Raw genomic sequence first — 26720 nt, 5'->3', positions numbered from 1 at the left:
ACGTCGTTTTCCCCAAAGCCTCAGCCACTCTGGGGAACGCTCCTACGCAAAAGTCCCGCACCTGTGTCGTTCTTCTTTTTCCTGCAACGAATAAACAGTATCCCTCCTTTTCCCAGCCTCTTCCATCCTCTCTGGTGAACCCCAGAGCTTCAGGAATGGGATCTGGCTGACCTCACACACACTTGATTCCCTTTTACTGGGCGGGGGGCATTGTGCAGCTCCCTTGACGGGCCCAAGACTCTCCTGGTCCAACCAGCGCCTAAGAGGCTGGGAATAGGAGATACACTCTCATAGCTACAAGATTTCCAAAGCCATCAGTGGTACCTACCAACTTCCCTTCTCCTTGGGCTTCTCCTCAGCCTTAGTCTCTCCTTGCCCCTTAATTGGACCGTCTCAGAGGAGCTCATCGGAGCTACAGCGGATCGTCCGGGAGCTTAGTTACAATCCATTCCACTCGCCTTTTGTTTTCCCACCCACCGTGCTCAGACAACAAATCTGAGCATATGTCTGAGTACAGAAGGGATCACTCCTTCGCTCTTTCTGTTTGTCTCTATTTCTCTTACATTTAGAAAAAAATCTTTCCCGAAAACGCTGTGGAAGCCATGGCCTTAGTTTCCAGATCTCGTTTCGATTTCTCCATTAATGATTCTCAAGGAAACATCTACTTACTGTTTCAAAATCGGCCCCTTCTACCTGCTTCTTGGGCCTCTTCCCTTGTCATCTCCTAAAGCACTTGCTTCCACTCTTTTTTCTAAAAGATATTTTCAATTTATTCTCTTTAGGTAGCCCTTTCTATAGTCCCTTCAGATATATCCTTTTCTCCCCAATTAATTGATCGCTCAATAATAGTTCTTTCATTTCTACTTGTTCATTCTCTTCTTCCACTAGTTTGCACTCTTCATTCTTCTAAAGTTATATTTTAATTTACTTTCTTGAAATTTCGATTTACATTCTTGCTAGTCTCTCCGTTAGTCCCTCCCTTTTTGATTGGAAGTCTATTAGGGAAATTTTAAAAAAATGGTATTTTTTCAGTGTATACTGTGTCCCAGACACCGTACTATGAGCTGAGGTAAATACAATCTAATCAAGTTGGACATGGTCCATGTCTCGCATGGAACTCACAGTCTTAATTCCCACTTTACAGGTGTCATAACTGAAGCATAGAGAAGTTAAGTGACTTGCCCAGAGTCACACGAAGACAAGTGGCGGAGTCGGGGTTAGAACCCAGGTCCTTCTGACTCCTAGGCCCGTGCTCTATCCACTAGGCATGGGAGCTAGTAGGAGCCAACTCTTCTCTTTCCCAGAGAGTCTAGGAGCGTGGGAGAATGGTTGCCTATCAACCTTCGAACGAAAAAAAAACTCCTCACTCTTGACTTCAAAGCTCTCCATCACCTTGCCCCCTCCTACCTCACCTCCCTTCTCTCCTTCTACAGCCCACCTCATACACTCCGCTCCTCTGCCGCTAACCTCCTCACTGTCCCTCGTTCTCGCCTGTCCCGCCGTCGACCCCTAGCCCACGTCCTACCACTGACCCGGAACGCCTTCCCTCCTCACATCCGCCAAAATAACTCTCTTCCCCTCTTCAAAGCCCTACTGAGAGCTCACCGCCTCCAGGAGGCCTTCCCAGACTGAGCCCTCCCTTTCCCTCTGCCCCTTCTCCCCTCCCCACTCCCCCTACTCCCTCTGATCTTCTCCCTTCGCCTCTCCACAGCACTTGTGCATATTTGTATATATTTTTATTACTCATTAATGATGTGTATATATCTATGATTCTATTTATCTTGATGGTATTGACGTCTGACTACTTGCTTTGTTTTGCTGTCTGCCTCCCCCATTTAGACTGTGAACCCGTTGTTGGGCAGAGATTGACTCTATTTGTTGCCAAATTGTACAGTCCAAGCGCTTAGTACGGTGCTTTGCACACAGTAAGCGCTCAATAAATACGATTGAATGAATTAATGAATTTAGGAAGAGCCAGGTTCCACTGAGGGTGAGGAGGGACAGTGATAGGGTCAAGTCACTGGATCAAGGATGAAGAGAAGCTTGACCGCGATGGAGTGAAGATTCCACAAGCCGCACTTGGCTGAGGATGTGGGAAGGGTCCGTGCGGTGAAGGCGGTGCAAAGGATGGGGAGGGATTGGAGGGGAGTGAAGAGGGCCAGCGTGTGGGGAGAAGCAGGATAGACTACGGGCCTGGAAGGCAGAAGGACCTGGGTTCTAATCCCTACTCTGCCACTTGTGTGCTGTGTGATCTTTACTTCATTTCACTTCTCTGGGCCTCAGTTACCCCATCTGGAAAGCGGGGATTAAGACTGTGAGCCCTATGTGGGACAGGGACTGTGTCCAACCCAATTACTTTATATCTATGGATTGTTTAACAAATTTGTTAAACATTCTTTAACAAATACCACAATTATTATCACTATTATTAAGGAGAATGAGGAGGGGTGATGACTATGTGCCAAGCACTGTTCTAAGCGCTGGAGACAAGTTTACCAGGTTGTCCCACATGGGGCTCACGGTCTTAATCCCTATTTTTACAGATTAGATCACTGAGGCACAGATAAATTAAGTGACTTGCCCAAAGTCACACAGCTGACAAGTGGCGTAGCCGGGATTAGAACCCACGACCTCTGACTCCCAACCCCGTGTTCTTTCCACTAAACCATGCCCGGAACTGCAACCATCGATGAGTAGAGGCCAAAGCAGATTCTTCTACTAGATGGGAACTCCGTAGCTTCCAAATGGGGGGAATCCACAAGTCCTAAACTGTGATTAGCAAATCAATGGAGAGGCTGTCCAGAGTGAATGGGCCAAGGTTATCAAGTTGTTGTTTGTAATGGGTGATTGTTGACATCTTATCTGCTTGGTGAGCTGCTGTCCTGCTTCGTTGGCAGGAGTTAGGTTTCCCGGTGAACGAGGGGGTGGAGATGGTGGGGGCAGGGGCCGGCAATTTGACAATTTCAGGGATTGGGAGGAGTTGGAAATGAGGGGCATGGGGGCGGGGCCTCATCCTTCTGAGCAGTCCCAGGCCTCCAACTAGAGGAATTTAGGACTAAGGAACTCCCAAACTAAGGACCCAGCCACAGATAATCAGTTTGTTTTTCACATCAGTTTGAGGTTTCATCCTTTCCTCCGCTCTTTCGGTTTAATACTTTCCTGGGTGATTCTCCCGGTGTGAAATGTTTGTCTGATTCTAGGGACAGTCCAAGGAGGGAGAGGCTGGAAACGTCTTTACTGTGTTGGAAGGCGGAGGAACTCAAAGAGAAAGGATGGGAGGATTAGAAGTCACCGGGAGTGCCAGCCCTTTTTCCCCCTTCCCCCAGGTACTCGAGCGATCTGGGCCAAACTGAGATCTATACAAGGGTCACACAAATTCCCTGTATCATGACTCGGGACAAGGTCAGTCCTGGTCCTATGCCTGCTCACCTGGAAGTCACTGGACTGGATCTTAAGGGGAAGAAAAGGAAAGAGTCAGAAGATATTTAGTCTTTCAGCAGCCAGAATTAGAAGCAGAGGCACAGGTGCAGGCCTCATTTGGGACTGTCCCCAGAGTGGTTCTGGCTTCAGGGACTGTGAAGTCTCTGCTAGAGATGAGGCAACAAAATGGGCGGGGTGGGGGGGAGGAGAACACTCTCCACCCTGTCAATAACAAAGTAATTCTGAACCTCTGAGACTTTAAATATCCCCCGCACCATTCTGAGATGGGGCAGAACAGCATTCGGATTTTCGAATCCGTGGGTCTGCCCCCAACGGGAAATTAGGGCTTCCAGAGAGGAACCCTTCTGTCTGGGACCCAAGCTGGCCACTGGCTGGGATGAAACCTCGTCCTCAGCTCAGGAGAGACTCGGGACTAGCGCTCTTGAGGCCGGGAAAGGCGATTCTGATGCTGCGGCGGCGGCTGCTGTGGTTGTGGCTTCTGATGCCTTTGGTCTCTGGTTCCGGGAGTCAATGCTCTTTACGCAGGGACTATTCCCGGGGCTACTACAAAGACGGGGACCTGGTGATTGGAGGGCTCTTAGCTCTGAATGTGTTTGAGGGAAATCTCCCGTCGTTTAAGAAACATCCTTTTTGGTTCGATAAAGGGTTTGCGTAAGTGTCCGTTTATCTGGATCTATTGTGTGTTCAGTTAAGGTCACTGAAGCCAGGGTTACATCTCACCTCTAGGTCTCAGCCTGCCTTAGGAGCGTTTCCCAGCCGGTCGGGGAGATGCGAATGTAACGTCTCCCTGTTCGAGAGACAGAAAAACCTGAGCGACTTCGGTGCGGGGATTTCTCCAGCCCATTTAATGCTCTGTCCCTGCCGTTCCCTCCCTGCTCTGAACCGCCGTTGCTCCACCTAATCGCAGGCGGCAGCCGGGAGCTGGCATAGCCCAGCATATTCTCAGGCGCCCACCTCGGTTGTCCAGCGATGCAGAAAATTCCCCTCCCTTCCCTTCTTCCCCGTGGACAGGCTGCTTCTGCTTAATGTTCAAAAACGCCCCATCCCCAAACTCCCGACCTCCGACATCTCCAGCCCCCGCTGTCACCCCAAATGCCCTCTCAGTACCCTGCATCCCCATAAATTCCTAATCCCTCGTACATGTAGCAGAGCTGTGAGACATTAGACATTTCTCCCCCTCTCCTTGCAGCCGTGTCCCCAAACACAATCAACACGTCCTGGCCCTGGTGTTTGCCGTGGAACAGATCAACAAGGACCCCAGCCTCCTGCCCAACTTTTCCCTGGGATTCCACCTCTATGATACCTTATTCCGGGAGAGGCTGGCCGTGGAGCAGTCTCTGATGCTGCTCTCGGGCCCAGGGAGGACAGTGCCCAATTACAGCTGCGAGGAAAGGGGCAAGCTGGTGGCCGTCATCGGGGGAATCAAGTCAACCTTGTCCATTGCCATGGCCAACGTCCTAGGATTCCATAAATTCCCCCAGGTAAGGAATTTCAGCTCAGCCTTAATCCCTGTCCTAAAAGACGGGCTGGAGAAGGAGAAGTTGCGTTAACATTTATCTCAGCTTTCCCCTTCTTCACTTATAACTAAGACTCTTTCCGCACGCCAAAACAGTCTACAGGTTCTTCGAAATGCGTTGTCAAGTCCTTCCTCTGTCCCATCTGCCGAGAGACAGATTTAGAAACCTCCGAGTGACGGGCGCGAGACCAGAATGTGCCCCAGGTTCAAAATTATGAGTAAAATCAAATCTTTCCCCCTCGGCCCGGGACCCTCCCTGTGCACAGCTGGGAAAGGAGGGAGGAAAGGGTAGAGGTTTAGGTCTGAACTGGGACACACGGGGCTGCTGACATAGGAGGGTAAGAGATATCTGGTGTGAAATGCGTCAAAAAGAAACAGGTGCATTTGCAGAAGAACGATAATGAGGAAACTGAAAACTAATTTTTTTTTCCAGAGGATTTGGAAGTGAGCAGGGCATTTTGCGTTGTAAAACTTTAAGTTGTCAAAGTCACACTTACCCTCTTCATTTGCCTATAAAGATGCATCAACGTTTGAGCGACACTTCGGAATGAGATATAGGTCAGATATAGGGTGAGAAGCAGCGTGGCTCAGTGGAAAGAGCACGGGCTTTGGAGTCAGAGGTCATGAATTCGAATCCCAGCTCTGCCACTTGTCAGCTGTGTGACTTTGGGCAAGTCACTTAACTTCTCTGGGCCTCAGTTACCTCATCTGTAAAATGGGGATTTAGACTGTGAGCCCCATGTGGGACAACCTGATTTCCCTATGTCTACCCCAGCGCTTAGAACAGTGCTCTGCACATAGTAAGCGCTTAACAAATACCAACATTATTATATAGGTCGATTAATACTTCTGTGAAAACTTTCTCCTTGCATTCTTTATGATATAGATTAAGCACTTAGTGCGTTTCAAGCACTGTTCTAAATGCTATGGTAGATGAAAGACAATGAGGTCGTTCACATCCCCTTTCCTTTATGGGGCTCACAGCCTACACCAGGAGGGAGAACAGTATTGATTTCTCCTTTTTATAGTTGTGGAAACGGAGGCACTGAAAAATATCGCGGTGAAAATCAGCGTGGCTTAATGGAAAGAGCACGGGCCAAGGAGTCCGAGGACCTAGGTTCTGATCCTGCCTCCTCCACTTGCCTACTGAAGGGTCTTGGCCAAGTCACTTAACTTCTCTGTGCCTCAGTTACTTCATCTGAAAAGTGGAATTAAGACTATGAAACCCACGTGGAAAATGGACTGTGTCTAACCTGATTATCTCGTATCTACCCCAGGGTTGGCACACGGCCTGACCCATGGTAAGTGCTTAATACCACTTAATAACACCACAACCCAGACCGCACACTTCGCTCCTCTAATGTTAACCTTCACACCATGCCTCGATCTCGCCTATCTCGCCCCCCGACCCCTCGCCCACGTCCTGCCTCTGGCCTGGAAAGCTTTCCCTACTCAAATCCGACAGACAATTATCTCACCCGCATCAAAGCCTTATTGAAGGCACATCTCCTCCAGGAGGCCTTCCCTGACTAAGCCCCCTCTTCCCTCTTCTCCCACTCCCTTCTGCGTCGCCCTGACTTGCTCTCTTTGTCCCCCCTGCCCCGCAAGTCTCACAGCACTTATTGTAATTTACAGCACGGAGCTGTAATTTATTTATATTAATGCCTGTCTTTCCCCCTCTAGACTTTAAGATCCTTGCGGTCAGGTAATGTTTCTGTTTATTGTAGTGTACTCTCTCAAGCGCTTAATACAGTGTTCTGCACACGGAAGGCGCTCAATAAATACGATTGAAGGAATGAATGGATGAACTCGGGTCTTGTGACTTCCAGGCCTGGGCTCTTTCTACTAGCCCACGCTGCTTCCTCTGCTTGTCTGGATGGGGATGCTGCACCGTGGGGAGACCCAAGGTAGGTGGAAATTCTGCTGCCCAATCTGCAAGACTGGCAGAGGAGCAAGGGGAGGAGGCAAGGCGATTATTAGTATTATTATTATTATTACGACGATGATATTACTGATAATAGTAATGGTATTTGTTAAGAGCTTACTATGGACCAGGCACAGTACTAAGCGCTGAGATAGATACAAACAAATTGAGTTGGACAAGCCCTGCCCCAGATGGGGCTCACAGTCTTCATCTCCATTTTACAGATGAGGTAACTGAGGCACAAAGAAGTGAAGTAACTTGCCCGAAGTCACATAGCAGACAAGCGGCAGAGTGGGAATTAGAACCCAAGGCCTTCTGACTCCCAGGCCCGTGCACTATCCACTATGTCAAACTGCTTCTCCAGAGGCAGAGACTCCAATACCTCGATCCTTCCACGACACAGGCTGTAAAAGAAAATCCAGATTAAATGGAGGGATTCCGCTAAATCTCCAGGAGCTTCGCCACTCTTAACCGCAAACTAGTATCTCTCTTACTTTCGAACGCTTTTTACAGTATTCGGCACCCAGTAAGCGCTCAGTAAATACCACTGTTTGATTGATCGTTTTCATTTATGAAATGAGTAAAATGGATATTTTAAAGGAGCTAAATAAAACGGGAAAGGGACTGAGCAGAGGGCAATCAAGCCTCAGCATGAAACGTTACACGTACACCGGTTTGAAGAGCTGTAACGAAAATGCCGATTAAAATGCAAGATTGTCCCCGGACTGGAATCCTTTGTAGCAGAGGCTGATTTTTGATCCCTTTCAAGACCACTTTTCAGTCTTATTCCTTTCCATAGTGCCCTTGGCTTTTGCAGGATGTGACCCCTGATTTTGTGAAGCCAAGCTTTCTCTTATGGGGGACTTATAGGGAACCCGGAATCCCAGAACCACCAAGGTTCTGCCCTTGAGGTGGTCCCAGGCCACCCTAGAGAATCGGCTAGAGATTCCTACCCCATGGTTCTCAAACTAACGTCGTTTCCACTATCTCTGTGTTGCATCTTTCTTTTTCTCCACCTTTTCTTCTCTCTGCTCCAATTTCCAAATCATTTTATATCCAAGGAAATTAGCTCTGAGGACTTGACACGTTAAAATGGTTTCCTTCAAATACTGCCCCCAATTCCTTTTTGTTTCTCTGAATCCTAATGTTTCCACTTTTCTGAGTCGTGTTTTCCCCTATCCAGATCACCTATGGCCCCTTTGACGGTACCCTGAGGGATTCGGGGCAGTTCCCCTCTCTCTACCAGATGGCCCCCAGGGACACCGCTCAGCAGCGGGGAATAGTCCGACTGTTGGTGCATTTTGGCTGGACCTGGGTCAGCCTCGTTATCTCCAATAATGTTCAAGGTGAAACTTTCGCCCGGGACCTGATGGGAGAGATGGACAGACACGGAGTCTGTGTGGCCTTTACAGAACAGATTCCAGAAACTAAATACTACGGCACATGGGAGGCCCGCCTATTCCATCACAAAATGAATACCATATTGGTCAACGTGGTCATTGTCCATGGTGATATCGATTCGCTCATCATGTTTAAATGGGTCATCGGTTGGGCTGAGATTTGGGGGAAGGTGTGGATCACCACAGCCCACTGGGACATCTCCGTCTCCAACGCTTATAACACGTATCAAAATTCTTTCTGCGGTTCCTTGTCATTTTCCATCCACACAGACGAGATTACTGGTTTTGAAGATTTTGTCCGGGAAGCAAGCCCTTCTAAATATCCCAATGATGTTTTTCTTCAGCAATTCTGGGAGGCTGAACAAGGCTGTTTCTTGTCACTCCGACAAATGGGAAGAAAAAGGACAGGAGTATGCATGGGAAATGAGAGCTTTGACAGACTCCCACAATTTGATCTGGATTTGCAGTTGTCGGGACTGAAGTACACTCTGTACAGTGCTGTGTATGCAGTGGCTCGGGTACTCCATGAAATGCTCTTGTCCAGGACAGAAGCGGAGGTGTCTGAGACAGGAGACGCTGTGATATTTCCTCCGAGGCAGGTAAATTCCTCCTTTCATTCATTCATTCAATAGTATTTATTGAGCGCTTACTATGTGCAGAGCTTCCTGGCGCAGAACTTCCCTTAAGATCTTCAGAACTTTCCATCGTTGATATGAAAGGCTGTATCCTCTCTCCCCTCGTGTGCCCCAATTATGGAAGTGTAGGTGGGATTGGAGCAGCTAATTTGTGGCGTGGACATTTGGAGAAGGTAACCTTTTTGGCCTGAGGAAATGGATGCCACTTTGCTATTGAGAAGCAACGTGGCTTAGTGGATACAGCATGGGCCTGGGAGTTCGGAAGTCATGGTTTCTATTCCCGGCTCCGCCACTTGCCTGCTGTGTGACCTTGGGCAAGTCACTTCACTTCTCTGGGCCTCAGTTACCACATCTGTAAAATGGAGGATCGAGACTCTGAGCCCCATATTGGACGGAATGTGTCCAACCCAATTTGCGTGTATCCACCCCAACGCTTAGTATAGTGCTGGGCACCTAGTAAGCGCTTAACAAATACCATAGCTATTAATTCTCAGTCACCTTGCTCCACTTCACGTCTATCGCTAACCCTATCCTTTGTGAGTGGCTGAATCAGCAGTCACATCTCCACGGAGGATCCTGAAAGCTAGGGTTCAACCCCTAGGACGTGTAAAAGGTAAATCACTGGGGTGAGAGTCTCCACTCCTCTTTGTCCCTGAGAGGAGTGTGCCCCCCCCCCCACCCGAGGGTTGGGGAGGGTGGTGTGTGTGTGAGGGGGGATTGACCCCAATCAATAACGGGACAGAATTGGAATCTGTCCATTCCCACCCCATGGCAGTATGATCTTTCTCCCTGCAGCTCTACTCCTTCCTAAGGCGACCCAAGCTCAAAATTACTGCTGGAGGCGAGTGGAACTTTGACCGAAACAACCCTTCAGTCGTGAGCTATGATATCCTGAATTTTATCCAGGTCGGATTTGAAAATTTCACCAGGGTTAAGGTGGGAGAATTTAACCCTCAGTCTTTTCTGGGGAACGACTTGACCATCAACGAGGAGGCCATTGTGTGGGACAGAGAATTCAATCAGGTGAAGGGGTTGACAAGGTTAAGTGCTGGCTTATTTTATGTGATGTTATATGAGGAGAAGCAGCGTGGCTTAGTGTATAGAGCACGGGCCTGGGATTCAAAAACATCTGGATTCTAATCCCGGCTCCACCACATGTCTGCTATGTAACCCTGGACAGGTCATTTAACTTCTCTGGGCAACAGTTACCTCATTTGAAAAAGGGGATTAAGACTGTGAGCCCCATGTGGGACAGGCACTGTGTCCAACCTGATTAACTTGTATCTACCCCAGCGTTTAGAACAACGCTTAGCACCTAGTAAGTCTTTAATAATAATAGTGGTATTTGTTAAGTGCTTACTATGTGCCAAGCACTGTTCTAAGCGCCGGGGTAAAAATACAAAGTAATCAGGTTGTCCCACGTGGGGCTCACGGTCTTAATCCCCATTTTACAGATGAGGTAACTGAGGCACAGAGAAGTTACTGGCTTGCCCAAGGTCACCCAGCAGACAAGTGGCAGAACCGGGATTAGAACCCACGTCCTCTGACTCCCAAACCTGTTCTCTTCCCACTAAGCCACGCTGCTTCAAGTGCTTAACAGGCACTAGCATTATTAGTTATTATTATTACTGAAGTGTAAATTGCTTTTGCTATCTTATTGCTGGAGAAGTGACCGGGTGGTGCCTTAAAGCCAGTGTCTAAAATTTCTCGGTATTCCTTTCTCTTCCTATTGCTTACACCCGCTCTCTTTCTATATTCTTCTTCTCCATCTGAATGCTCAGACCCCCCGCTCCCTGTGCAGCGAAAGCTGCAGCCCTGGACATAGGAAAACAGCTCGTGAGGGTAAGGCTGTCTGCTGCTACGATTGTTCCCGGTGCCCAGAGGACGAGATCTCCAACCAGACCGGTAGGCAGAAGACCAGCTGGGTAGGATGGGAGGCAGTGGCAGATCATTTGTCCAGAGCAGAAAGAGATAATGACTCGTTTGCTTTTTGTCCCTTATTGCACTCTCTTGGGCCTGTCCCTTTGGAGTACCATGATCTTTGGGGGTGACCTCCTTTCAGTTTGGTCCGTATTGCTTCGAATTCTACTTCTGTCTTGAAAAGGGGGTAGCTACTTGGTTCCTGCCAACTCCAGGGGGGCAGCGGATTTGGCAGTAGAGGCCACCTGGCTTCACTGGCCAACAGTGAGGCAAAGCCATTGTTTATAACCTTTGAGTTTTGAGGTTGTATTTTCAGTCTCTTTGATTCTATTTTTCTATTAGTCAGAAGGACCTGGGTCCTAATCCCGGCTCCGCCGCTTGTCTGCTGGATGACCTTGGGCAAGCCACTTAACTTCTCTGTGCCTCGATTACCTCATCTGTAGAATGTAGATGACGACTGTGAGCCCCGTGTGGGACATGGCCTGGTGTCCCAACTAACTAGAACAGAGTGTGACACATAGTAATCACTTAACAAATACCATCGTAATTATTAGGACCTTGGAAATTCCCAAAAGAACTTAAAGTGATTGAACAAGGTAGAAAGACTCCCCAACCAGGAATCCTTTCAATTCTTTGTCTCTTCAAGGGTTGTCTGGCCTTCTTTCACTTCCCCTCCTCTCTGCTACACACGGCCAGGAAAACATTTGGTCCCTTCACTCTAAATGAAAACTTTGGCCACTTAGCACCTAAGCAACAGCCCCATGCAACCGCTCCAGCAACACCCCGGATCACCCGGTATCTGGCAGGCATAAGGAACAGGTCCCCACACCTCTCTGAAAGGAATTTATGGTATTAGCTCCGTCTTTAGGTTCCTTGAGATAGAATTGGTGCAGGGGATGGGAAAGACGAATTTTGATAGATGGGATTTCTGCTTACAGATGCGACCCAATGCATGAGATGTCTTGAAGATGAGTATCCAAACCAGGAGAAAAATCGCTGCCTTCCCAAAGTCATCATTTTTCTCTCTTACCAAGAGCCACTGGGAGTTGCATTCGTTTGCATGGCTCTTTCCTTCTTCTGGATCTCAGCCCTGACCCTGGGGATCTTTATTAAGCACCGGGACACACCCATCGTCAGAGCCAATAACCGTGGTCTTAGCTACATCCTCCTCGTCTCCCTCATGCTCTCCTTCCTTTGCTCCCTCGTCTTCATCGGCCGCCCCAGCACAGCATCCTGCCTCCTCCGACAGGTTGCCTTTGGCATCATATTCTCCGTGGCCGTGGCTTCGGTGCTGGCCAAGACCATCACAGTGGTCCTGGCCTTCCGGGTCTCCAAGCCGGGGAGCAGGTTCCGGGGATGGATGGGTCCCCGCATGTCTAACTGTGTCGTCCTCATCTGCTCCCTTATCCAAGTGACCATCTGTGGGATCTGGCTGGGAACTGCTCCCCCTTTTCCTGACTCCAACACACAGGCTGAATTTGGCCACATCGTTCTTGAGTGCAACGAGGGCTCCGTCACCGCCTTCTACTGTGTCCTGGGCTACCTGGCCTTCCTGGCCCTGGTCAGCTTCACGGTGGCCTTTCTGGCCCGGAATCTTCCCGACACGTTCAACGAGGCCAAGTTCATCACGTTCAGCATGCTGGTGTTCTGCAGCGCCTGGATCTCCTTCCTGCCCACCTACCTGAGCACCAAAGGCAAGGCCATGGTGGCCGTGGAGATCTTCTCCATCTTGGCCTCCAGCGCTGGACTCCTGGGTTGTATCTTTGGGCCCAAGGTCTATGTGATCTTGCTGAGGCCGGACAGGAACAACCGAGACCAGTTACTGAGGAAACTCAATTCCAACATCAAATCCCCTTGACATTGGTCCCAAACATGTAGATGCCATCTACCCCATTCTTTTTGCTAACACACTTCAGAAATCATTCCATCCTAGGAGGAAGACAAAGCACAGTTAATTTATCTCTACCCACAAAGAAGGCAGGACTTCCATTGTGAGAATGTATTCCACCACCTTATCTTCACAGTCCATTTCTGGTTTGCAGTCGTATTAGGGATAGATGTAGGCGTTTTAACTGGCCCTGTCAGAGGGGTGTGAGTGGTTTCAAGTGGGAAAAAGTCAACGGTATCAAGAGCAGCAGTATTGCCTAATACAGGCCTGGGAGTTAAAAGGACCTGGGTCCTAATCCCGTGTTTTCCATTTGTTTGCTGTTAACTTCTCTGTGTCTCATTTATCTCGTTTGTAAAAAGAGAGTTAAGACTGTGAGCCCATATGCGCCATGGACTGTGCCCAACCTGATTAACAGTTGCTTGTTTGGCGATCAGTGGCTTCCTGTTCTCTTCCTATTGTAAACTCTTAAAACGTAGAGAATATAACTTTATGTGCTATTGTATGTCCCCAAGAGGCTGGTAGAGTATTCTGCAAAGTATAAGCATTTCCATACATGCTGAAAGCAAATATAATATGATAGCAACAACGGCATCAAAACAATGATGGAGATGGTAAATCAAGATAATCAATAAACTGTTTGAAAACCACTGAAGTTCCCTCTCTTCTCTTCTACTAATCTGGCATTACTAGCTGTATCTGCAGAATCAGAACTAGAGAGAAGCAAGGTCGTAGACCCTATCTCTATCCTGCTAGGTGACCTGTCTGCCTCTCACGTCTTCCTTCCTGGGGAAGGAAGCCGCTTGGTTGGACTCCTGGCGACTGTTTTACTGGTACAGGCTCTCATAATATCGCGGCTGGATTATTGTGTCAGCCTTCTCTCTGATCTCCCTTCCTCCTGTCTCTCCCCGCTCCAGTTTATTCTCCATTCCACTGCCCGGCTCATCTTCCCGCAGAAACGCTCTGGGCCTGTCACTCCTCTTCTTAAAAACCTCCAGTGGTTGCCTATCAACCTCCGCATGAGACAAAAACTTCTCACTCTTGGCTTCAAGGCTCTCCATCACCTTGCCCCCTTCCTACCTCTCCTCCCTTCTCTCTTTCTACTGCCCACCCCGTAGGCTCCGCTCCTCTGCCGCCCACCTCCTCAGCGGCCCCCGTTCTCGCCTATCCCGCCGTCGACCCCTGGCCCACGTCCTCACGCTGTCCTGGAATGCCCGCCCTCCTCACCTCCGCCAAACTAATTCTCTTCCCCTCTTCAAAGCTCTACTGAGAGCTCACCTCCTCCAAGAGGCCTTCCCAAACTGAGCTTCCCCTTTTCCCTCTGCTCCCTCTGCTGCCTCTCTGCCCCTCCCTTCACCTCCCCTCAGCTAAGCCCCCTTTTCCCCCCCTTTCCCTCTGCTCCTCCCCCTCTTCCTTCCCCTCCCCCCAGTAATGTGCTCGTCCGCTCATTTGTATATACTTTTGTTACCCTATTTATTTTGTTAATGAGATGTACATCCCCTTGATTCTATTTATTGCTATTGTTTTTGTTTGTCTGTCTCCCCCGATTAGACTGTAAACCCGTCAATGGGCAGGGATTGTCTCTAACTGTTGCAGAATTGTACATTCCAAGTGCTTACTACAGTGCTCTGCACATAGTAAGCGCTCAATAAATACTATTAAATGAATGCATGAATGAATGAACTGAGCCCCTGTTACTGGAAAACAGAGCGAGTCCAGTCCTTTTTGGGGGTTAGAAAATGGGTGTGGTGATACTTTAGCCTAAATTCTCCCTACCTACTATTCTCCACCCACATCAAGTCAGAGTCTGTCTTGGAGACACAAGCCTTCTCATGGTCTGGATCAAGCACCCTGGAAAGGAAAAGAACTATTTAAGGGAGTAGAAGATTCTTGTTTGCCCGTTGGTTCAAATTTCAACCCACACCAACACATTCTCACGTTGGGAGCCCCATTCTCCTGTCCTTATAAGTGTTCTGCCTTCTCTGACAACTCCTTCACTGTGTTAGACTTTGGTAAATTGTGGCAGGAGGGGAAAGTGAGGCAGTTATAAGTTTGTCATTCATTCAATCGTATTGATTGAGCGTTTACTGTGTGCAGAGCACAATACTAAGCGCTTGGAATGTACAATTTGGCAACAGATAGAGACAATCCCCGCCCAACAACGGGCTCCCAGTCTAAAAGAGGGAGACACACAACAAAACAAAACAAGTATTCAGACATCAATACCATCAAGATAAATAAAATCATAGATATATACACATCGTTAATAAAATGAATGGAGTAATAATATATACAAATATACACAGGTGCTGTGGGGAGGGGAAAGGGGTAGAGCAGAGGGAGGGAGCAGGGGGAATGGGGAGGGGCAGAGGGGCCGAGGGAAAGTCTGGGACACTGTGGGATCTTTGAATTCCTTTGCTAGGTCCCATTGGGAATTTTGGACCCCTCGGATATTCCCCCAGACAGGAGTCTAACAGATTTGCAGGGGATGGTTGTGTTTATTTTCCTTCCTTCCTCACTCTGTTTCTTCCTTGAGTCCTTTCAGCCATAAATGGAGTATGGTTCAGTGTAAACACGAGATTCTCCCAACTATAGTTTGGGAAAATGATAGAGGTACAGAAAGTCACCAAGAAAGTTTGGAAAAAGTCATTTTACTTCTTTTTACAACAACAACAATAAATGACAATAAAAAAGAATTGAAGTCACAACGATAATTGCTATAATACATACTAAAATTCACGTAATTTTAGTTATCATTAGGCAGTCACATCCTCTGGACTAATTTGGAAATTTAGTCTCTGCCATACAAGCACTTAACAAATGTAATGATAATGGTAACACTTAACAAATATAATGGTAGTAATAGAGAACATGATATTGAAAAGTAGATAATAATGATAGTAATAATAATGTTGGTATTTGTTAAGCGCTTAACGTGTGTGAAACGCCGTTCTGAGAGCTGGAGTAGATACAAGGTAATCAGATTGTCCCACATGGGGCTCACCGTCTTCATCCCCATTTTACAGATGAGGTAACTGAGGCACAGGGAAGTTAAATGACTTACCCCAGGTCACACAGCTGACAAGTGGTGGAGCCGGGATTAGAACTCTGACTCCCAAGATCCTACTCTTTCCACTAAGCCACGGTGAGGTGTCAGGGTTTAGTAATATCCATTTAGGGATGACCGGTAGAGTGGAAGTTGACCGGGATCCCGGGGCACGAACCGTATTTCCAGAGGCTCTTTCTACTCTGTCAGGGTCACAAGGCTGGGTGTTGGCTGGGAGTCAGAAGCAACATGGCCTAGTGGAGATAGCACGGGCCTGGAGCCTTAGGACATGGGTTCTAACACCGGTTCTGCCCCATGTCTGCTGTGTGACTTTGGGTAAGTCTCTTTACTTCTCTGTGCCTCAGTTACCTCAGCTGTAAAATGGGGATCAAGACTGTGAGCCCCTTGTGGGACAAGGACTGTGACCAACTCATCTACCTTGCTTAGAAGTAGCGTGGTTTAGTGGAAAGAGCACGGGCTTGGGAGTCAGAGAACGTGGGTTCTAATCCCGACTCTGCCACTTGTCTGCTATGTGACCTTGGATAAGTGCCTTAACTCCTCTGTGCCTCAGTTACCTCATCTGTAAAATAGGGGTTAAAAGTGTGAGCCCCACGTGGGACAACCTGTTATCTACCCCCAGCGCTTAGAACAGTGCTTGGCTCATAGTAAGCGCTTAACAAATACCATTATTATCATTATCGTTATTATTCTTATTATTATTAGAACAGTGTTTGGAACAGGGACTACTCTCGGGGTAACGACGGGGACGGCGACCCGGTGATTGCGGGACTCTCAGCTCTGTATGCCTTTGAGGGAAATCTAAAAAAAACGGTGGCGGACTTCCTTTTTGGATGAATCCAAACTTTGCGAGTGATTCTTCCTGTTTGGGGTTATAATGTCTGTGAGATGTGTTGCGCCGACAGGGATGAACAAAGAATTGCTTCTCTTCTCCAAGAAACAGAGGGTCTGGGGCAGGTGCTGGTGCTGTTTTCACCGAGCAACTTTGCCCAGGGATCTCACGGGTTCTCATTTATCTACTTGCTAATTTTCTTTCTTTTCTTTGTGATTCTGATGTTTTTCTAATGCCGGAGGGCAGACAGGAGCTTCCTGTCGGGTCCTTACGACTGCAGACCCGGGCATTTACAGTGGCCTGGGCCGACCTCCAAATCGCTCTTCCATGGGACATCATGGGGCGTTTAAATGATGGTATTTTCGAAACGGTCGCCGTAAAACCCCGTGACTACATGTGTAGCTATACAGGGGGCGTTGCCCTGTAAATTGGGGGAATTGAGGCAGCATAAGAGCAAAGCATGTCCCAGGAATTCCTTTCGAACCCGCGCCGCCTCAGCCTCCTCTCCCTTCTCACTTTACCCCACGTGGACAGAGATGAACACAAATACATGCTAATCACCTCATCTTACCACCTGCAAGGATGCAACTTTTAACCCCAGAGGAATCTTGAGGATTCACTGGTCGGAAGAAATCATTAACCTGATAATGAATAGATAGGGGAGAGGCGAAATGGATTTTAAAGTGGTGATGAGGTGACAGTTGCAACTGCCTATTTGCCAGGATGGGGAACAGATTTACAGAGCGTGAGTCCTGACTAAATTTTGGTGGCAGGTAAATGAGTTGAGTCTGTTTCCTTACTGCTGTGGAGTCAATTTTGAATTTTATCCGAAGAGTGAAGCAAGCGGGCTCACTGCATCCTGGTCTCTGGGACAACTGTCAGGAACATTTGGTGCTGGCATTGGGTTTCCTCAATAACTGTTCTCGGGTGTTCCTGTCCGGCCTCAGCAAGATCACATAGACCTTGGGCCCGAAGATACAGCCCAGGAGTCCAGTGCTGGAGGCCAAGATGGAGAAGATCTCCACGGCCACCATGGCCTTGCCTTTGGTGCTCAGGTAGGTGGGCAGGAAGGAGATCCAGACGCTGCAGAACACCAGCATGCTGAACGTGATGAACTTGGCCTCGTTGAACGTGTCGGGAAGATTCCGGGCCAGAAAGGCCACCGTGAAGCTGACCAGGGCCAGGAAGCCCAGGTAGCCCAGGACGCAGTAGAAGGCGGTGACGGAACCCTCGTTGCACTCAAGAACGATGTGGCCAAATTCAGCCTGTGCGTTGGAGTCAGGGAAAGGGGGAACGGTCCCCAGCCAGATCCCACAGATGGTCACTTGGATCAGGGCGCAGGCGAGGACAACACAGTTAGACATTCGGGGGCCCATCCATCCCCGGGACCTGCTCCCCGGCTTTGTGGCCCGGAAGGCCAGGACCACTGTGATGGTCTTGGCCAGCACCGAAGCCACGGCCACGGAGAATATGATGCCAAAGGCAGTCTGTCGCAGCAGGCAGGACGCTGTGCTCGGACGACCGATGAAGACGAGGGAGCAGAGGAAGGAGAGCATGAGGGAGACGAGGAGGATGTAGCTAAGACCACGGTTATTGGCTCTGACGATGGGTGTTTCCCGGTGCTTAATAAAGATCCCCAGGGTCAAGGCTGAGATCAAGAAGAAGCAAAGAGCCGAACAAGCCAGCACAAACCCCAGGGGCTCGTCATAGGAGAGGAAAGTGATGACTTTAGGAAGGCAGCGGTCTTTCTGTGGATTTGGATACTCATCTTCAGGGCACTTCACACACTCAGCTGCATCTGAAAGGGATAATGTTTTCTGTCGATATCGCCCAGCTATGCCCCAGGCTTTTCACTAAGCTAGACTGTGAGCTCACTGTGGGTAGGGATTGTCTCTCTTTATTGCTGTATTGTAGTTCTTCAAATGCTTAGACAGGTAAAAGCTCAGTAAATACGATTGAATGACTGGACCTGACCGAGCCCCCAGTTACTTGTAGCCAAGGTCGACAGCCTCCATGACGTAATTGCCTCAGTCTCCCCTACTTGCTCACTGTTTATCATTTCAAGCCTTGAATTAGACGAGAGAATGGAGAGTGTGATACAGGTCGGGCCCGAAGAGGGAGCGGTTACTGAACCCAAAAAGATGGAGGTCAGTGTGTTTCTGGTGTATGGAAGGAAATATCAGAGCTACTGACCTCGTTAGGCCACTGTTATGGTGGGCGACTCTCCTGCAGCCCCTTACCTGTCCGGTTGGAGATCTCGCCCTCTGGGCATGGGGCACAATCGTAGCAGCAGACCGCCGTGCTCTCCCTAGTTGCTTTTCTGTATCCAGGGAGGCAGCTTTGGCTGCACACAGAGCGGGGGGTCTGAGCATCCCGGTGGGGAAGGAACAACACAGAGAAAGAGAATGATTTAGAGAGAGAGGAGAGAGAGGGGGTGAGGGTGACGGGACGCAGATTTCGGGAGCACTGAGAAATGGCGAGAATGTGCTTGGCCCTTTGAGTACTACGTGGGCATCTTCTTTACTGAGAATTGTGTGGGCAAAGACTCTAAAGCATTCAACCCTGCATGTCTGTTTTTAATGCCTTGTGCTTTTTCTTTCGAAAGATTGAAAACCACCGGATCAGCTTTCACATCACTTCATCAACCACGGAATATATAAACAAAGAAATGCTAATGTTGGGAATCCCTAGTTCATTTGCCATAACCTCCTCATCTCCAATCCAGCTCACCCAGATCTGCCCAGCCTGAGTTCTCATATTTAGGGACTAGGGGAATCCAAATATGGGAGTTGAGGAAATCTGGGGACAGTTCCTACCAGGAGTGTCCTCCTCTAGGTGCCTCCCATCTAATTTGAAGACATTTTGCAGACTCTCAACCAACAACATCTGTCAGAGGAGACTCGATTCAGAGAAGCAGAGACCATTTAGGGTGCGCTGTGGGTTCTCATTTGAGGGATGATGATATAGGGAGTCATTCCTGTCAATCGTTTCCCTTAAAAGGATTGAATTGAGAGTCTGTTTCACCAATCCTCCTCCATGGGGGAAGGTGAGACAGGGAAAAACACATGAGGTAGGACGTGTTTATGCAGGGGTGAGGGATAATACTAATGATGATGGTATTTGTTAATAGTTTTCTATGTGCCAAGCACTGTTCTAAGAGCTGGGGTAGACACAAGTAAATAGGGGTGGACACAGTCCCTGTCCCACAAAGGAAGACTAGAACAGAGAGGCAGCTTGACCTGGAGGAAAGAATCTGGATTGTATCCTCACCTTGTGAGGACTGGAAGAAAGACATTGTTGGGGTCAAGGGGTTGGAACTAACCTATACCTTGGAATGCTAACGATTCCCTGTCCCTTAGCCACCCCTAAAAGAGATGGGAGTTGGTTTGCCAACATCACCGCACAACAGTAGGTTTGGGGATTATCCATCAAGTAATCACACGCAAATCAGAGGAAAAGGGAAGGGTACTTGTCCCTCGAAATGAAGGCACCCCTGACCCTTCCTGGAAAACCTAGAAATGGCCATTGGCTGGTCAATCTGAGAGAGACCTCCACCCCGAAATAAAAAGTTCCTTACCTCTTCGAATCTCTCATTCCACTCGATAGCCTTTTCATTAATGGTGAAGTCGCTCCCCAAAGGAGCCCGGGCGTTAAATTCTCCCACCTTAATCTTCTCGCAGATATAGTATCCAGTTCTGCGAAAGTTCAGAATGTCAAAGCTCAGGACAGCCTGGTTGTTTCCGCCAAAATGCCGCTCGTCCCCAGTGCTGGTGTTGAACCAGTGCCGACTCAGGAAGGAGTGGAGCTGTCAGGGAGAGAAATGCCGATCATGGAGTGGGAATGGGCAGATCCTGCCCTGTGGGGTACTATTGAGGTCTCCCTCTTCACCAGGGCCGGAGCTAACTTCACCCATCTCCCCCCTCCCCCCTACCATGGAAGTTTAGAAAGAGAGGAGCCCCTCTCTGACCCACCGGATTTTCCTTTCCCATCTCCTTAGAGTTTAATTTAGTGGCATTTGTTAAGCGTTTACTATGTGACAAGCTCTATACCATGAGCTGGAGTAGATGTGAGGTAATTAGGCTTAATGTAGCACCTGTCTCACAAAGGGCTCACAATCTTATTTCCCATTTTACAGTTGAGGTAACTGCTGCCCGAGGTCACGTAGCAGACAAGTGATGGAGCCGAAATTAGAACCCAAGTCCTCTGTCTCTCATGTCCATGCTCTTTGAACTAGGTCACGCTGCTTCTCTTAGTTGTTCCCTATTTAATGGCTTAATCAATCAGTGGCATAGATTGAGCACTTACTCCATGCTGAGCACTGCCCTAAGGATTTGGGAAAGCAGTATACTATAGAGTATGTCGACACGATCCCGGACCAAGAGGACCTTAAAGTCTAGAGGGCTAGCTAGTCGAGACAGTAGCCTGAGCCACCGGGAAAGGGTATAGTCCGACTTGGAGCGCCGAAGTGCCGAGGTGACACACGAAGCCAAGGGATTTCTGAGAATGTAAGTCTAAACAGCATGAACATTTGCAAATCTTCAAAGGATTGGAAAGCAGCGTGGCTCCGTGGAAAGAGCCCGGGCTTGGGAGTCAGAGGTCATGGCTTCGAATCTCGGCCCTGCCACTTGTCAGCTGTGTGACTGTGGGCAAGTCACTTCACTTCTCTGTGCCTCAGTTGCCTCATCTGTAAAATGGAGATGAAGACTGGGAGCCTGACGTGGGACAACCTGATTGCCCTGTATCTACCCCAGCGCTTAGAACAGTGCTCTGCACATAGTAAGCGCTTAACAAATACGAATATTATTATTATTATTCTCAGTTCTCACACCGCCGTTCTGGTTCTACCAACCCCTGCATTTCTGGACGGGCTCACAAGGATGAGAAGGCACAGACCTTCCCTCGAGGGAATCTGATGTTTTTCCCCAGAGGACTATGGGAGAAACCTACCTGCCATGACAGAAGTCTCACGGTGTCTCCTGTCTCGGCCATTTCCATTTCTGACCTCAATAAGAGCATTGCGTGGAGCACGCGGGCCACTGCGTACACAGCACCGTACACGGTGTAACTCACGCCTGACAGCTGCAAATCCGTAAATATTTCAGGAATACCTTTATGGCTCTCATTTATTTGGCAGACATTCACCCTTTCCTGTACAAAGCTTCCAACAGGAAATTGACACTGTAAATAAGCCTCCCAGAAATTCTTGAGATAAATGTCATCGGGGTATTTCAAAGGGTTAACTGTCTGGAGAAAATCTTGGAATTTAGGAATCTCACTGGTGTGGGTGGAAAATGACAAGGAGCCGCAGAAGGCATCATCTTTCCGTTCATAATCAATCCTGACGGAGACGTCCCAGTGAGCTGTGATGATCCAAATCTTCCCAGATTCATCAACCATACTGAGAGTCCATTTAAACAAGAGGAGTGAGTCTATGTCTCCATAGATAATGGCCACGTTGACAAAATTAGCATCCATTTTAGTATACAAACGTCTTATTTCCATTGTTCCGTAGTATTTAGTTTCAGGAATCTGTTCTGTTAAGGCCACACAGACACCGTGTGTGGCCATCTCTCCCCTCAGGGTCCGGGCGAACCTTTCACCTTGAACATTATCGGAGACCACTAGGCTGACCCAGGTCCAACCAAAATGCACCAACAGTCGGACTATTCCCCGCTGCTGAGCGCTGTCCCTGGGGGCCATCTGGTAGAGGGAGGGGAACTGCCCCGAATCCCTCAGGTCGGCGTCAAAGGGGCCGTAAGTGATCTGGATGGAAACAACTCAGCTCAGTAATAGTTTCAAAGTCAGGATTTGGAGATACGAAGAAAACAATGTCAGCAGAGATTGAATTTGATTTCAAAGCAATATTTTTAATCTGCCAAATCCCCCTCAGTGTTATCACTGTTCATTCCACAGTGAGGAAGACATAATAGACCACGTTCCAAGGCATAGAGAAATGGAAATTAACAAACGTGGACTAATAATGAAAGAGGACGAAACGGACACGGAGAGATGATAATAATTTTGGTATTTGTTAAGTGCTTACTATGTGCCCGGCATTGTACTAAGCACTGGGGTGCATACAAGCTAATCGGGTTGGACACAGTTGCTGTCCCACGTGGGGCTCACAGTTTCCATGCCCATTTTATCGATGGGGTAACCGACGGCCAGAGAAGTGACGTGACTTCACCCAACGTCACACTGCAGACAAGCGGCAGAGGTGGGAGTAGAATTCATGCCCTTCAGACTCGCAGGGCAGTGCTCTGTCCGCTTAGATCGGACCCAGTGGAGCTGATTTGCTTCGTTGAACTCTAGTCTGAAGATGGGGGAAAGTGAACTGAGATGCTGACTGCTCATCCTGGGAAGCAGCGTGGCTCAGTGGAAAAGAGCCTGGGCTTCGGAGTCAGAGGTCATGAGTTCGACTCCCGGTTCTGTCACTTGTCAGCTGGGTGACTGTGGGCAAGTCACTTAACTTCTCTGTGCCTCAGTGACCTCATCTGTAAAATGGGGATTAACTGTGAGCCCCACGTGGGACAACCTGATTCCCCTATGTCTACCCCAGCGCTTAGAACAGTGCTCTGCACACAGTAAGCGCTTAACAAATACCAACATTATTATTATTATTATTCAGAAGACGATTCTGTTCGTTTTGACTGAAATACGGAACCTTTCCTCTTCAATTTGTCAGCAGGGCAAATGACGGGACCCGGGGCCGAGCCGGAAAGTTTGGGTTTTACTGCGGATTTCGACCCTGGGGATGGTTCAGTGACAACACTTGACACAATGCTCTTCGCTTAGTACAGTGGTTGGCACATTGTAAGCGTTTAACAATACCACAGTGATTAATATTATTATTTGGGTCCCGCACCCAGCATGGCTCAGTGGAAAGAAAGAGCACGGGCTTTGGAGTCAGAGGTCATGGGTTCTAAACCCGGCTCCGCCGCTTGTCAGCTGCGTGACTTTGGGCAAGTCACTTAACTTCTCTGTGCCTCAGTTACCTCATCTGGAAAATGGGTATAAGACTATGAGTCACACCTGGGACAACCTGATCACCTGGTATCCCTACCCAGTGCATAGAAGAGTGCTTTGCACATAGTAAGCACTTGACAAATACCATCATTATTATTATTATTCACGGGCCCCATTCGGAGCAGTGGAAAATTCAGGCCAGGGCAGAGATCCCAGGGCCTCGGCAGCAGCACCGTCCGGCCTAGACCCTCCCGGAGGAGCCTGCTGACCCCCGAAGGCCATTTCACCTTTGAACCCTCGGGTCCATTCGGATCCCTGAAACTCACCCTCGCGGAAAAAAAAAAAAAACAAGAAAGCCTCCCTTCCCTCTTCTCCACACCCCGACCCGCAGCTCGGGGACCAGACCCCACTTGAAATCTCCTCGTACACAACGGATCAGCACAAGGTTCAGCGGAGCCCTGCCTCTCTTCTCCATCCCCCGGAGGGAAGACTGGGAAACCAAGATTCCAGGACAGTAAACGGATTTCCAGCCTCTCCCTCTTCATTCTGTCCCTGCCCCAGAACCACACCAATATTTCACCCCGCAATAGTCACCAAGGAGAATCTGGAACCAAAGGAGCAAAGGAAAGGCAGGAAGACACATGCTAATGCAAGAAACACATTGATATGGGAGGAGATTTCCAGATGGAGAAGTGACGGGCCAGAAACCACGACTCTGGGAACCTGTAGAAAGTTTCAGAAATTCTAAGAGTGGTTGTCCATAAGCGGGTTTGTGGAAAGAAACTGAGGGATATGCTCTTGGAGGAAGCAGAGATGGAGGTAAAGTGTTTGGTTACCTTCTCCCGCCACAGAGAATCTTTAAGGACACTAATTAGAACAGAGCTGAGGTCTCTTACCTGGGGGATCCTGTGGAATCCGAGGATATTGGTCATGGCCAGGGACAAGGAGGCTTTGACCCCACCGATAACGGCCACCAGCTTGCGCCGCGCTTCGCAGTTGTAATTGGGAACTGTCCGGCCCGCGCCCGAAAGCAGGATTAGAGACTGCTCCACGGCCAGCCTCTCCCGGAATAAATTATCAGAGATGTGGAATCCCAGGGAGATGTTGGGCAGGAGGCTGGGGTCTTTGTTGATCTGCTCCACGGCAAACACCAGGGCCAGGACGTGTTGGTAGTGTTTGTCAGCGCGGCTGCAAGGAGAAGGGGGAAATAGGGGCTTGGACCCTTGGATCCTTACTTAAAAATCACCTCCTCCAAGAGGCGTTCCCAGACTGAGCTCCTCTTCCCCCTCTACTCCCTCTGCCATCCCCCCTTTACCTCTCCGCAGCTAAAGCCTCATTTTCCCCTTTTCCCTCTGCTCCTCCACCTCTCCCTTCCCATCCCCACAGCACTGTACTCGTCCGCTCAACTGTATATATTTTCGTTACCCTATTTATTTTGTTAATGAATTGTACATCGCCTTGATTCTATTTAGTTGCCATTGTTTTTACGAGATGTTCTTCCCCTTGACGCTGTTTAGTGCCATTGTTCTTGTCTGTCCGTCTCCCCCGATTAGACTGTAAGCCCGTCAAACGGCAGGGACTGTCTCTATCTGTTGCCGACTTGTTCATCCCAAGCGCTTAGTACAGTGCTCTGCACATAGTAAGCGCTCAATAAATACTATTGAATGAATGAATGACCCAACCCTCGGTGTAAGAGGGTTTCGGAGTGACGTGAAGACCTGCCCGGTCAGAGGTTAAAACCTGGGGATCGGAAGAATTAGAGAGGATGGGGAAATCAGTGGCTTAGAGGTCTTGGGGGCTGGGGTCTTTGCACATTAAGCAGAAGCATCACCCCATCATTCATTCACTCGATCTCTCCATCAGTCGTATTTATTGAGCGCTTACTGCGTGCAGAGCACTGGACTGAAAGCTTGGAAGAGTACAGTGTAAAAGAGTTTGGGAGGCACGTTGCCTGGACCTAAAGAGTTTACCCTCTAGAGGGGAAGACCGATATTCTTGTAAATCGATCAATCACGGATATGGGCAGGAGTGCGGGAAGAAGAGGTGAATAAAGGGAGCAAATCCAAGAGTCAGAAGAAAGAGGGAGGCTATCGCTGTATCACTAAGCCACAGCCTGGGGGACGGTTGAGAAACGGCCATAATGAGCACCCCTAGAGACGCTGCTGTCTGCTCTCTGGCATTGGAAACCCACCCGTTTCTCGGAGGACAGAGAAAAACCACAGAGAGCCGTTGGACCAGAGAGAACTCTCACACGGCTGCTCAGTAAAAACAGACCATCTCCCAGCCTCTCTATCCATCAGAGAACTGAAATAATTCCCTGCTCGTCCCCTTCCGCCCGTGTAGCCAAACGCAGGAAAAAAGACACTTACACAAATTTTGTATTGAACCAAGAAGGATAGCTGGAAAAGCTTGGTGGAATACCTGAAAATATATTCAGAGAGAAGAGCCCTCCAATCACCAAGTCTCCGTCTTTGTAGTAGCCCCGAGAAAAGTCCCTGAGCAAGGAGCACTGGTTCCCGAACACCGAGAAGGGAGGCGTCAGGAGCCAAATCCACAGCAGCAGTAGGAACAGCATCTGAATCCCTTCTCCCTGCTTTAGAGCTGTAGCCCTGAGCCTTCCCTGAGCTGAGGACGATGCTGAGCCCCAGATCACCTAGGTGCCCCAGTCCCATTCGGAAGGGAAGCTCCCTGCCAGCTGAAACGTCCCCTTAAGGGAGGCGGCACAGACTCAGAAACAGACTCGCCCAGGCAAACAGTCTGAGTCCTAACCAGCCCCAGCTCGGAGCTGTTCAGAGAGCTTTTTATAGGCTCTGGGCTGAGACGGTGTGAAGAGATGTTTTCGGAGGCGCCAGGTTTTCTTGTTAGTGAAGGGGACGCGGGGGGGGGGGGGGGCTTCCCCTTCTGCTCGATTAGAGACCACTCCCCGTCCCCACGGCCAGAACGACTCTAGGGAACGTCCCTGCTGAGGAGTTCTACACCTGTGTCCTCGCTTCTATTTCCAGAGCCATAGGGAATTACCATCTCCCTCCGTCCCCTCCTCCCTCCCCAGAGAGCGTAGAGAAGCAGCGTTTCCTAGGCGATAGAGCACGGGCTTGGAATCAGAAATTCTAGTCCCGGCTCCGCCATTTGTCTGCCGT

At 49.0% G+C, this 26720-nt stretch overlaps 2 protein-coding genes across 2 annotated transcripts; one reads left to right on the top strand and one right to left on the bottom strand.

Moving 5' to 3' along the window:
* The first annotated feature begins 2667 nt into the window (after positions 1-2667).
* On the top strand, positions 2668-12759 carry LOC114807790 (vomeronasal type-2 receptor 26-like). Its single transcript, XM_029054183.2, has 7 exons — positions 2668-2693; positions 3967-4092; positions 4631-4922; positions 8065-8880; positions 9712-9939; positions 10698-10821; positions 11775-12759. Exons 1-7 carry the CDS (start codon positions 2668-2670, stop codon positions 12692-12694), a joined length of 2532 nt encoding a protein of 843 aa, XP_028910016.1. The 3' UTR covers positions 12695-12759.
* A 3743-nt stretch (positions 12760-16502) lies between these two features.
* LOC100078763 (vomeronasal type-2 receptor 26-like) lies at positions 16503-26158 on the bottom strand. The gene is made up of 6 exons (XM_039910678.1): positions 25953-26158; positions 24480-24771; positions 21565-22380; positions 20195-20422; positions 18858-18981; positions 16503-18415 (listed from the first exon to the last, which is right to left on the bottom strand). The coding sequence occupies exons 1-6, from the start codon at positions 26156-26158 to the stop codon at positions 17496-17498; spliced, it is 2586 nt and encodes an 861-aa protein (XP_039766612.1). The 3' UTR covers positions 16503-17495.
* Between the last annotated feature and the right edge of the window lie 562 nt (positions 26159-26720).

The sequence above is a fragment of the Ornithorhynchus anatinus genome, chromosome X4, assembly GCF_004115215.2.
Source record: "Ornithorhynchus anatinus isolate Pmale09 chromosome X4, mOrnAna1.pri.v4, whole genome shotgun sequence".
Classification (NCBI taxonomy): Eukaryota; Metazoa; Chordata; class Mammalia; order Monotremata; family Ornithorhynchidae; genus Ornithorhynchus; species Ornithorhynchus anatinus.
Note: the sequence above shows the minus strand (reverse complement) of the source record. Positions and strands in the feature narration are given on the sequence as shown.